Genomic DNA, 13,919 nt, shown 5'->3' with positions numbered 1-13,919 from the left:
ATTTGTGAGAATCAATTTCTAAATAAAAAGGAGTTTACAAGGCTTTAAATTTGCAGTGGCTTTAATCAGAATCTGCAAATTGAGGCTGAGTCAGAAGCTACACAATAGAAAATTTCCAGTATTTACTTCTAAGTTACTATGTATTCCCCATAACAAAATTAAACGCAATTGGCCAAGCATAAACTCTGCTGGGGTGAAGGTGGAGTAAAAGAAGGAAGGAGAGAAGGGAAGAATGGGATTGGATCACATCACGCAATAGTTCACAGCTCAACAAGAGACTACTTAGAACACAAATTCTGGGTCCATTTATACTGGAGGTTACAGCTCCCTTTGAAATAACCTTGGTACTGGTTTTTGTCCTTCGTTCTCAAAGAGTAGCGTGACATCAGGGAGGTAATGCTATGACATGCAAGGGAATTGGAGTGAAGTGAGAGAGCACTGTGTTATCTTTCCCAATCAAAATTCTATTTTCTGCAAATTATTTTTTCTTTTAATTTTTTAATATTTTGTTTTTTATTACTTTATTTCATAATGTGTTCTTTCCCTCTCATCCACCCAGACAACTGACTCTTCTAAGAATAAAAAAAAAAAGGGGGGGGGGAAGTAATTCAGCCAAACTAACCAAGATCCATCAAGTCCACTAGTCTTTCTTCATAGTAACTGGTGAAGGCCCACTTGTCCATACCCATGATTTCTTCCTTGACAAAAAAGACATTTCTCCCTGTCTCCGTCTGTCTCTCTCCCTTTCCCTCTGTCTCTCTGGAGAGGGGCTCAGTTTGGTCATTTTAATTATACATGCCATGGAGTAAGAAGCAGCATTTAAAGACCTGAGTTCAAGGATCACTTCAGACAGCTCACCCAGGACAAACCAGTTAAGCTCTTGGAGCTCCAAGCAACTCTAGAAAAATGAACTGCAGAGACGGTGGCTGGCTGCTCAGATGGAAGAAACTTCCTCCTTGGAGAACTCCTTATCCCAAATGAAGTCACAGCGACCACATCTGAGCCCCAAGAACATCTGTAAATTAGCAGCTCTCCTACATCAGTGCTATAAGCAAAAATAAGGCAAAGCCAAAGTGTTTGCAAGTTTTAAGTTCTAGAATGTTTGTTTATTACCCAGGAGAGCCAAACTCAGGCTAGACTTTCTCGTCCTGACACCCAGGTGAAAGGGTAAGGCAGCTTAAACCACCCTTCCCAGCAGGCATGGGCCCCGACTCTTCCAAAGACAGCTAGCTCAGGCTCCCACAGGCTGCACCAAAAAGCCCCATCTTAAGCAAGAAGAGGCTTTTCCCCAGGGAGGTGAGGCGGCTGGTCTGGGGTTATGGAAAACTACCTCTCACTCTTGGATCCACAAAAATGCCATATAATTACTGCTCTAGGAAGCAGAAGAGCCCTCCTCACAAGTCTCTCATTTGACTCAGCATCCTTCCTGTCACTTGGACAGGATTTGGGAAGAGTAGGACCAAAAGCCAGTTCCTGTCCCTATCTTCCCTTAACTCTTTTCAGAAAAGGGGGATTGACCTCTGGGAAGATTTATTGGAAAAGAGGCAGACCAGCCCTTGGGCCTTTTAAAAGGATAGTCTTTTTATTCCAAGCACACCAGACAGCACAGTGTTTTGCAAGTTTTAAAGGCTTAATAAATGCTTTTTGAACAACTAAAAGTAAAATTTTCAGGCTGGGGAAGGTGTCTGGCTCTCACCTCTCCTTTTTCTTCCTTAACCCCCCAGGGCAATGGAATTGTTAAGCCCCACTCAAGTCTGCTCCCACTTTCTCAGGCTGCAAAATGATCTCTGCCTCCTTCAACTAAAATGCTTTCTCCAACTCAGCCAGTGTTTCTAATTTCACTGAAGGATCAACTTAAGGATTCTTAACCTGGAGACCAGGTTTTCAGACTTCATGAACTTGGATGGAAAAGAAGGTAGGCCTTCATCCAGACTAACTGAATTAGCATTTTCTCCAATTACTTACAAGCATGATTCTGAGAAAGGCATCCACAGAGTCCCACCCACCCAGATTGTCAAAGGGGCTCAGGACACAAACAAGGAAAAGCAGCCAAAAGTAGAGCAGAAAGCAGAGGGAAAAGGCCAGTGGAGCAGAAATTTCTGCTGTGTCTGCCTATTTCTGTCATGAGGCTATCTAGATAACCTCACACATGGCAACCAATCTCTTTGAGTTTCACCTTTTTCATCTCTAAAAATGAAAGTAGCTGGACTACATGACAGAATGATAGTAGTAATAGTAGTAGCAATGATAATAATAATAATAATGATACCACTTAAGATTTAACTGGTGCTTTAAAATGTGCAAAGCTCATTCCATGTTAATTCATTTGATCTTCAAATTCAGGAATAGTTAATTTTCTATTTGTTTCTGATTTAAAATAGATAAAACTTCGCTTTTCAAAGGAAAACAAACATCCTAGTAAAAGAAAAAGGCAAAAGCTACTGGCTATCACTGGTGTCTTTTTAAAGTTTCCCTGATGTGAGGAAATCTTTTTCTCAATGGGAGAATTTCCATGGCCTATTCCAGATGGTCTTGCCAGGATTATTTCTTAAAGGCTGTCTCCATTTGCAATTGATGTTCCAGAAAGTTTTCTTGCTCAGGTTTTCTTGCTGGATTCAATGCATTTTGTCCCTCAAGCCTGAGGGTCTGAGATATTGGAAAGCTATTCCTTTAAACCTGAAACATCAAAGATCTTTAAATGATATTGGTCTCTTCACTAAGCTTGAAAATGACAATATTTTCTAATGTCTAGAAAAAGTGTAATAAAAAGAGGTTTAGATTTGGATCCAAACTCTGATTGTGGGCAGCTTACTTCATCTATCTCTCTGAACATTAGCTCTTTTTTGTACATCTTGTAAAATGAGGGGGGTGGATTAGATAACCAATAAGAGTACTGTCAACTCTAAAATTTGGAATTTTCTAAATGACTTTACCTCATCCTTCTTTTTAAAAGGAATGTCTTTTTATTCCCAGCACAACAAGGAGCACAGTATTTTGCCTGTATTAAGGGCTTAATAAATGCTTATTGAATGACTAAAAGTAAAAATTTTAGGCTGGGGAAGATGTCTCATCTGTGAAACCATTAAAACATTACATAAATGTTAACTGCTATGATTACTCTTAGATTCATCCAGTCTATGCTAGAGAACCTCTCAAGGGGGGAAGCTGACCACATTTCCATAGGCAGCCAGCCCGCTCCACTTACGGAACAGTTTGAATGGTTAATAAATTTTATTAGAAACTAACTATGCTCATCTTCCCTTTTTCTAACCATGTTCTTATTTCTGCTTTTACATAGTATTTTCTTACTATTAAGAAGATTTCCCTATTTACAAGTTGTGTGACCAGAAACATATCATTTAACTTCACTCAAGTTCTCTCCTCGATGTTGTCATCTATAAAATGGAGATAACACTTTCATTAGATCTTCTTCAAAGGATTATTCTAAGGCAAATGGAGTGTAAACCACAAAGCTGTATAAATTTGAACAATATTCAATGGCATGAAACCAACTGATGACGTACTAAATCACTTATCGTGCTCATCCTCATTATGATTATTCCACCTACTTTTCCCCCATCTCTGGTCTCCAAGTCTCTAGGGCTTCTAGTTGGGAAGCCTCTGTGGTTAAAAAAAAAAAAGGGGGGGGGGGAGGGCTATCTATGACAACAGACTTCATACAAGGTGGTAAATGAGTCAGGAAGCCTTGTCTCCACTTCTTCCTCGCCACCAGTGATGCTCACAAGACCTCTCTTCATCTCAGTCTCTTCATCTATAAAATGGAAAGAACCACTACCTCCCAGACTTGCTGTGAGACTCATCATCAAAAGCATTTTGCCAACCTTAAAGATGACGTGTCAGCTAGTACTGTTGCTATTATCACCTTTACCCCAGGCCTTCTGAAAAGGCTTAGAGAACAAAAGCTTAAAATTAGGAAACAGATCAGTCGCCTACTCTACCATCAGTGCCCAGCTTCCTCCCTCAAGTGGAGTTGCGTTCTCGTTGCCTATTCCCAACCCTGTTCACCATCAGATCACCATCACCACAGAAGGGGATGAGGGCAAGTGACAAAAGAAGTGTCTTCAGGGGCATCCAGCTGCTGTCAAGGAAGAAGGAAAAGGAAAGGGATTCTGCAGAAGGCCGTTTGTCACTGGGTATTCAGTGCCCAGCCAACAGCTGTGATGCTTGCATCGAGTTTAAGCTAATTTTAAAAAGAGCTAAATAAAGAGTCCGCCAGGCCATACATGACATAGAATAAAACAGGGGGGGGCCAGAGCACACACTTTGGTGCTCATACAATAGGAATGATGGGGTGGACTGGGGGCTAGGTGTGGGCAAAAGGGACAGGAGGACTTTCCAGGATCAGGATGAAGAGCGAAATGCACAGAAGAGTCCAAGAAGAGCCTCTGTTTGACTTTTAAAACTAGAAGGCCTCTGACATGGGCTAAGGCACTGGGGCCTGGCCTTCACTGTCAGACACCTCCCTTAATCCTCAGGTACTGGCCTGCCTCTGCGGTCTATTAAAGAGAAGAATGTATTTATTACAAAGACCATGGCATTTTGGATTCAGCAGCAAGGAGGTTCGGAAAGAAGTACTCCCAGGACTAAGCCCGTCCTACATCCTATTTGGTATTTTTCTCTAAATGAAATGCTTCGAGTATGAGGGGAATCATCCCACAGAGTTTGTCTTTCCTTGACATTTTCAGGAGTAGATGCTCTGTCTAATGAGCTGAGATACTAAGAATTCAACCGCAAATGAGAACTTCAATTTTTTCAAAAAATAGAATGAAAATAATTTAGCAACAGAAAAAACAATCAAAATGGCAGAAAAGCAATTGTTTTAAAGTCGTAAGTTTATATTCAAAAGCAGGTTCATATTTAAATAAATTCATAACATTTGAAATTCATAATAACCTCATCTATTGTGTTCATGAGTTTACTTCACCCACTTAAAAGTATATAGACAACAATAGTGCTTTTGTATTAATGAATACAAAGCAAGTAGGAAGGAGGTTTAAATGACAGATTAAATCCAAGAAATATGCCAAAGATACAAACCTAAAACACCAATCTGGAGGCCGGCCAGGTCTGTGTGGATCTTGTTATAGATATCAACAGAACTAAAGTCAACAGCAATTGTCTTGGTTTCCACTTTGAATTTTTCTCCTAAAAAGGAACAAAGAGAGAGGTTTTAAAAATACACATATAGACACATAAAAAAAGAACTCGAATTCAAATTCAGTGACATTTCTTTTAAAATTTTCAGACTGCATGTGGGTCTTGGAATATGATACCACATCCTGCACTCTTTACCCCATGTGAGCATCGAACCCTGCTAGAGGTCTCAGTTTCTTCCATCATAAAATGAAAACCTTGGATTCAAGGACATCTGAACTCAGCTGTAAACCTATGACCCCATGATTTTTCAGTACTAGAGGGATAGCTTAGCAGAAAACACAATAACAAGCTAATGTTGAGCTGAATTCTCAATAGCTGTGTCCCACTTTTCATGAGCCCATTTGAGTTTTTCTTGGCCACATCCTTCTCCAGCTCATTTTATAAATGAGGAACTGAGGCAAACAGGGTGAAGGGACTTGCTCAGTCGCACAGCTGGTAAGTGGTTGTGGCTGGTCTTCCTGACCCTAGGCCCAGTGCTCTACCCACTGTACTCCTAGCTGCCCAGCATAATTCTAAGTAACCCACAATCAGTTATGTCTTTTGTAAAATAAGGATAGTGACATCTACTTCCTGATCTTTAGATGAACTGTTTGAGAGATAATAACAGGAAAAATACAATTCACATCTAAATATGTCTGAAATACTACCGGGACTGAGGATTTTAAGGAAAAATTTGAGATATCACAATGTCAATGAGAAGTTATCCCAGTGGTTGGTGGGGCATATGGATAATTATCAAGCATCAATATTTAGTAATACACAGAATTACACTAGGTCTTGAAGCCTGGCTAGGAGTTAGCAGTCACTGTCACCAGTGACCTAAGAGCTTCACAGAAAAACCCCTCAGTGAAGGCAGTCATTAACTAGGCAGAAAAAATGCCTACAAAGTAAACCTCTACATAATAAAAGTCCCAAAGCTCCCTCCTAGCTTGAAGAGTGCCCAATCCACAAAAACATTTAGTAAGTGGATATAAAGGAAAATTGAGACTGAGTGGTGATATTCATAAAACCATGTGGGAAAATAACTTCTTTAAGTAAACCAATCACAGTGACTTCTATATTGGTTAGTTCTATTTAATAAAAGATAAGAGACTGAAATTTAGTTGTATTTTAAAATAATGTGAATAAGGGGTAGCTAGATAGCACAGTGGATAGAACACCAGCCCAGAAGTTAGGAGGCCTGAGTTAAAATCTGGCCTCAGAGAATTCACAATAGCTGTGTGACTTTGGGCAAGTCACTTAACCCTAACTGCCTCACTCAGTCTTCTCCCCATATGTATTCCTTAAATTCTTAAAATTCCTGCCTTCTTAAAAAAAGGGGAGACAGAGGGAGAAGACATAAATGGCAACTTTTTTTTATTTAGTATTTTATTTTCTTCCCAGTTACATGTAAAACAATTTTTAATACTTGTTTTTTTTTAACTTTGAGTTCCAGATTCTCTCCTTTCCTCCCTCCCTTCCTGTTCATTAAGGCAAGCAATTTGATATATTCATAATAATCATGTTGTTGAAGAAAACAGACACTCCCTCCACAAACAAACAAAAAATCTCAAGGAAAGAAAGTACATTTTTAGAAAGTATGCTTCATTTATAATAAGATATCATCAGTTTTTTTCTCAGGGGATAGAAAGCATTTTTTCATCATAAATCCTGCAGAGTTGTCTTGGATCATTGTATTGCTGCAAATAGCCAAGTCACTTATAGCTGATCATTTTACAATATTGCTGTTACTTTGCACAAAGCACATTTCACTTTGCATCAGCTCATGGAAGTCTTTCCAGGTTTCTGAGGATATCCTGCTCATCACTTTTTATAGCACAATAATATCTCAATTATCACAATTTAATATCAATAATATCACAATTTCTTCAGTGAGCCCCCAATTTCCAATTCTTTGCTCCCAGAAAAGAGCTGCTATAAATATTTTTGTACATATAGGTCCTTTTCCTTTTTAAAAAATAAAAAAACTTTTGGAATAGTGTTAGGTTCTTACTAAGTGCTAATGAGATAATGAGATATTAGGTTCTTACTAAGTGCTAAGTCGGTACTTAACAATTCTCTAGTTCAGGCCTTTGGAGTGAGTTTTACCCCTTTGAACTTCTGGGGAGGAGCTTGAATGCTTAGGAGGAGCAAGTTCATTGGTTGAAGTATTTTTCCCAGAAGCCCTTGAGTTATTCCACCCCCATTCTCTGGGAGGATAAAGGAGGCAACATTGAGCAAGGGAGAGAAGTCTCTACTCTAGGTCAGAGTTGGCGGCTCTCTACAGGAAGAAGAATCTGGCCGAGAGATTTGAGTTGAGACAGCAGATCTCCTCCCAGAGAGCGATCGGCAGCTTCTGGAGACAATAGAACTTTACAGAATAGAGACTCTAGTAGTGGTATTGTTGAGTCAAACAGTGTGCATGGTCCTTTGGGCATAGTTCCAAATTGTTTTACAGAATGGCTTTCACAACTTCACCAACAGGGCATTAAGGTCTTATTTTTCCCACACCGCCTTCAATATTTGTCATTTTCCTTTTCTGTCCAATGAGCCAATCTAATAGGTATGAGGTAGTACCGAAGAACTGTTTTTATTTGCTCTTCTCCAATAAATAGTTTATTAGAACATTTTTTTCATATGGCCATTGACAGTTTTGATTACTTTATCTGAAAACTACATCCTTTGGTCATTTCTCAAATGGGGAATGGCTCTTATTTTTATAAATCTGACTTGGCTTTCTATATCTTTGAGAAATAGGGAAAAAAGATGCCACATTAATCCACATAGGAAGAAGTAATTAATATTGAAAAAGATTCCTGCCTTAAAGTTAAAGCTGGGTCATGAAAGACCTGGATCTTGGTTAGAATCAATGACAAGAACAAATCCCGGAAAACGATTTTTGCAAGGCCTATGAATCAGCTCGAAGATATAATTGCTGCTTTAACACAATCTATTCCTACTCATAAACTGGAAGCCTAGAAAACATGAGGGTAGCATATCTTTTTTTAAAGTTGCAAGTTTAGAGAAAAATGCAAGGACTTTGCTCCAAATCATAGAAGTCATACTGAATCTCAAAAGCTGGAAGGAACTTTCAAGATCATCCAACATGGGCCCCAGAATTCACCAGCAATAAAGAATACTCTCCTTATTTTGTCATCTTCCTAGGAAAAGTAATGAGGAAAGATTGGAGGATACTTTTTATTAAACATAAAGCTTTTGAGCCAGTTTAAAACTAATGAAAAAATTTTCAAAATGATTTCAAGAAAAGCAAAGTATCTTCCTAGGCTAAACTGCTAGGTTGACATTTAAAATGAATAAATTTCTAACCTAAGGATTAATAACTATGTACTAACCAAGGAAGCAAAATATACACTTTCATAATCTACTAGATTTGGCAGACATAGTTAAATTTTTAAGACTTAAAAATTACATAAAATGTAATCAAAGAACTAAGAATGTTATTGAATCATGAATCCCCATAGAAGTCTCTCTACTTGTTCTTACATCAAGAAAATATAATGGCTTCTGGAAGAAAGTAGTATGGGCTGTATCTGAATAATAATGGGGTTCCTAAATCCTTATGTTCTATAAGGTTTCTTTTGTCTGGTTTTGCAGTTTACAACTCTGTGAAATAGAAAAGACAGCTATTATTATCATTATCTTGATTCTACAGATTAGGAAGTAAAGCTCTCAGAGACTCTTAAGAGGCGAACAGAATTACCTAGGATCACACAACTATTAAATAGCAACTTGTGACACACACCCAGGACTCTGGACAGGTGATCAGTGGTCTGGCTACCTTGTTTAAAGTGAGCTTTGACACTGGTTTTTTGGAGATTCAGAAAGGAAGCAGGAATTATCTTTTACATAACCCTGTAAGGCACGCTACAGGTTATCACACAAACTTAGGTATGGATATGAATGAAGACATCTTCATCTCTACAAACAAGAAAGCCATTTATTTTGCTTGAAGTAGGATGGCCAGACATCCTACCATTTATAATGTAGCCTCTATATTAAAATGAGACTCATAATCTTGGCTCTCCCCCTGACACTGTGGAACCCAAGGCGAACCACTTTTCTCCGGATCCGTTTTCTTTTCTGTAAAAGGGAAGTAGAGGAAGATGATTTCCAGAATTACTTTCAGCTTAATGTTACCACCCATTGCTATGAAAAGCTCTGAAAGGGGTACCATGCTCTTCCTCTTCTCAGATCAAGTTTACTCGGACACATTTATTAAAGTAGATCTAGGCTGGGCATTTACACAGAAGAAAACCAAAAAGAGAGAAGAAAGTTCTCATGTGCAGAGGTCACCAAAACATTCACAACAATGCTTCTGTGGCAGCACAGAGCTGCCAACATGGTAGCTGGCCATCAAACGTGATGGCCATCATCAAACAGATGATGGTTCATGAATGTGACAGGAGTCATGGATATGAAAAATGTCTAGAGAAGCATGGGATGACTTACATGAATTAATTCAGAATGAAGTAATCAGAACTAGGAAAACAGTATGCCTAGTGACCACAACAATGTGGCAAAATTCCTCAGCAAACAATGTTGTGCCCCCCCCCCCCCGGCCCCCATTAGGGAAGGATCAGGAGAATGCTCAGTGAGGGAGGAGGCAGCCACTAGCACATGTGGCCTCTCCCGTGCTTTCTCTTTTAAGCTGTAACAAAGGATTTGTTGTTCAGGCATTCCAGTCATATCTGATTTTTCACGAGCCCATTTGGGGTTTTCTTAGAAAAGTAACTTGCTGTTTTCTTCTCTGGCTCACTTTTTACGGATGAGCAAACTGGGCTAAACAGGGCTAAGTAGCTTGCCCAGAATTACACAGTTAGTGTCTGAAGCCAGATTTGAACGCGGGAAGATGAGTCTTGCTGACTCCTGGCCCCACTAGCTGCCCCATGATCAAGAATACCCACTCTCCAATCTTGACTTTCCAACCACCACAATGTCCTATAAACATTTCAACTCCACTCAAAACTGAACTCATTATCTTTCCCCACAAACCCTTCATTCTTTTTAACTTCCCCATTACTATTGACACTACCACCATCATCCCAAGACATCCAGACTCCCAACCTGGGTGTCGACCTTGAACTCAATTCCTTTTCTCTTCTGACCCTGTTGAATCTATGATGGAGTCTAGTCCTTTATAACTTCTCTTAAATACCCCCCCAGCCCTCTCTCCTTGGCCACTGCCATCACTGCTATAAATCCTGGACTGCTGGCTGACACCTGAGCTTCCTAAAACACCAGTTGGATTCTATGATCCTATGATCCCATGATCCAGCGCGGCCTGCTCCCCTTCCCCTCCTGGGCTTCCCTGGTTCCCCCTCTTCCGGTCTCAGCCACAGTCCGGCCTTCTGCAGAAGCCTTTCCCAGCCCTCCTCAGTGCTAGTGCCTTCCCCTTGTGAATTAGCTTCATGTATCCTGTGTAAAGAATATCTGAACAGAGCTGTTTGCGTGTTGTCTCTCCCACTAGACCGTGAGCTCTTTAGGAGTAAGTGGATCTGCCTTTCTTTGTACCTCCTGCACTTCTCACAGTTCCTGGCACATAGTAGCTGCTTAATAAAGGCTAGCTGACTGATTGACAAAGGATAGCTTGCTAGGCAACTAAGGGGAAAGAGGTTTATCAGAAATCAAAGTAATGTAATTAATTACATTATCAATAAAGATATTAATAAATATTAATAATTTTATTAATTTTTAGTAAAATGAATTTTTAAAAACTTTAAAGGCAGACCTAAGACAGGTTTTCTTGATTATATTTCCTAAAATGGCATTCATGATAGAGAACTCTAGGTACTGATGATGGAGCAGGAGAGCCAATAAACTAGTAAGTCTGTCACAGAGAGCTGCTGTCACTAGTCTGAATGGTTTGGTTAACAGAGTCACTTCCATTTCTTGTCTGTTTGTTTGAATGGGAAAGTACAATTCCCAAGAAAAGCTGCCCAGTGAACTGTAGTATGACCTGCTGAAGGTCTCAGGCCCAGGAGACAAACATTGAAAGCCTGGGCAGGGATGCAGGGGTGGATGGATGGATGGGTGGATGGGTGGATGGATGAACAGAACAAACAGATGGACAAGTGGAATGAAGAAATAAATAAGCATTTCCTATGTGCAGAGCACTGGAGATACAGAGAAAAGCAAGTCAATTCCTGCTCTTGATGAGTTCACTTTCAACCAGAAAACAGTACCTAAGAACCCTCAGCCCCAAGTCAGTCTGAAAGACCCAGCACTCTTTGCAACTGCACAGCAGATGGTAACGCTTCTATGGCGGCATTTCCATGGCTAAATCATTTGAAGGTGCTGAGAACTTTTACACAAAAGCCACTGGTGGCAGCAGTGTGACCCGCGTCACCACCCAGCTTGTCTCGCTGCTCCGGCTGGGCCGCCCTGCCTTTCCCTGGGTTGGAATCAGTGTTGGTCCTGGCAGAGATGGAAAGCGCTCTGATTCCGACACTTTCCCAAGGTTAGTGGCAGATATCTGTGTCCATGACCACGCTTCCTGAGGATTCCTCAGTCCTATTGCCACAGTCCTCCTCACCCATTTCTCTGTCTGACGGGTAGAATTGATACCTCCAGGGCTAATACAGTTCTGACACAGGGATAAACCTCCCTCCCACAGCAGACAATCAGCTAGGAATAGAAGCAGCATTCCAGCCCCAGCCGTGGTAACTGGAGGACAAGTCGAGAATTAGGTGAGATAAAACTGTCCCTTCACTTATTCTGCCCACTAAAAAATACATCCTTACAATTTAAACTCAGAGGGAAAAATCTAAATGTTATTTATAACCACAGATCTATAGCACAATTGATCATCACAGGCCTCAAGCCACTGCCAGCCTCTGGGCACGGGCTGACCCACTCCAGCTCTGGGGCTATTTTTAACTCAGGGACTCCTGAACTGTGTCAAGCAAGGTCTGAAGTGAAAAGCAAAAAATGGTCTTGAGGTTCTGGGCTCCCCAAGAATAACCCAAACCTGCCAGTTTCTATATTCAAACTTGAACTTGAAGAAAACTCATGAATACATGGCAAGTGACCTTTGGTTTCAATCCTCTTCTTCTCACTCAGCTCAAGTGCCCCCTTTTGCTTGAATTTTTATGTGAACCGATACAAGTCAAATCATCTTTGCAATATTTCACTTTTTATATGTTTTCCCTAACAGATAAACGCTCACTACATCAGAAGTGGACATTATATTAATGCATTATTGGCTACTTTTAAAACTTAATAAAAATCTCATAAACTAAGATTTAGCTCAATTCTCCAATGTGCAATTCAGGGGGTGAGATTTTTATACCATAAGGTTAAAAACAGTTTGTTCATGCCCCTGAAGACCAAGGCTGCTTAGGCTTTGTCAAGTACAAACCTCCTCCCTCCGATATACTATCACTCCCAGGCCCGGGGTTCCCAGAGAAGTTCCACAACCACAGTTATATCCAACTTTCCTTAAGAGTCCTATGGGTTTATGGGAGAATATTATTGCTGTTGTTATGAGAGAATATAGCCCCCCATTCACAGTTCCTTTTTCTTTGAAGAACGGTGCAGACTATGTGACCGCCCACTTCTCCATGGGCTTCAACATTTTCCTGGTTTGATTTGCCTCACTAACAAGTCAAAGGGAATGTACCCCTTTCTGATTTTTCTGCACCATCATATCTTATTGACCCCCCTGCCAAAGCAATTAATGCTTACACTATTTTGAGCTGTGTTTTGGTCCTTGTCTGGGGATTCTTAAGCTTACATTACTTGTCACTGAGCTTAAGTTGGTCACATACCAAGAAGCAGTAGTTTGCCACTTCCTTCTCCAGTGGATTAAGGAGAAGTTACCTGGCTTGTCCATCATCACACAGCTAGTAAGTGTCTGAGGCCAGACATGAAGTCAGCTTTTCCTGACCTGAGACTCAGGATTTTATCCCCCGAGCCACTTCCAAACTCTGCCATTACCACCCAAAAGACCAGGTATTTAGGACTGTGCCCTTCTGCTGTCAACATTCCCTTTTTACTTCTCTCTGAGGCCTTCAAAGCCATTAGTCTGCCATGAATTTTCAGCACATGTTTTCCATAATAGAGGTAAGGAATATTTTTTCACTATTGAATGAAGCAGTCTCAGGTTATAAACTAGGTCCCCAAATGTACGTATCAATTCACAACACATCAAATCTATAGGAACTGATGTAAACTGAATCAGCAGAAGCAAGAAAACAATATATACAATGAGTGCAATATCAATGGGAAAAAAACACATATAAAAATCAAAAGAGAATGTAGCAAAATTATAAAGGTCAAGCAAGATACAAATGAAGAAACCTCCATAACTTACTCTTTGGCTTCTGTCTCAAAGGCCAGCATCCTTTTCACTATATTATATTGCCTTCCATTTAAGTAGTGATAATTTTATTTGTCTTTTTAGATTTTAGAAAACATTTGTTGGGGAAATGATCTTTCCCAAAGACTCTGAACAAAATTTAAAAATAGGCTTTGCCTCAAACTCAAACAAGATTCTTTTTTTTTTTTAATTAATTTTATAATTATAACATTTTTTGACAGTACATATGCATAGGTAATTTTTTACAACATCATCCCTTGTACTCCCTTCTGTTCCGAATTTTTCCCCTCCTTCCCTCCACCCCCTCCCCTAGATGGCAGGCTTTCCCATACATAGTAAATATAGTATATCCTAGGTACAATATGTATGTGCAGAACCAAATTTTGTCAAACAAGATTCCTAATTCTTTAATTTTATTTCTTGT

General features: G+C 39.9%; 1 protein-coding gene across 1 annotated transcript in view; it reads right to left on the bottom strand.

Annotated features, from left to right (window-relative positions):
* HSD17B12 (hydroxysteroid 17-beta dehydrogenase 12) overlaps window positions 1–13,919 on the bottom strand; it is a 123,123-nt gene that overhangs the window by 42,530 nt on the left and 66,674 nt on the right. The window contains exon 4 of the mRNA XM_074274977.1: window positions 5,059–5,166. Within this exon, the coding sequence (XP_074131078.1) occupies window positions 5,059–5,166 (108 nt within the window). The remainder of the gene's footprint in view (window positions 1–5,058; window positions 5,167–13,919) is intronic.

This window comes from Sminthopsis crassicaudata, chromosome 6 (assembly GCF_048593235.1).
Source record: "Sminthopsis crassicaudata isolate SCR6 chromosome 6, ASM4859323v1, whole genome shotgun sequence".
Lineage (NCBI taxonomy): Eukaryota > Metazoa > Chordata > Mammalia > Dasyuromorphia > Dasyuridae > Sminthopsis > Sminthopsis crassicaudata.
The sequence above is the reverse complement of the archived record's forward strand: the minus strand, read 5'-3'. Positions and strand labels throughout refer to the sequence as shown.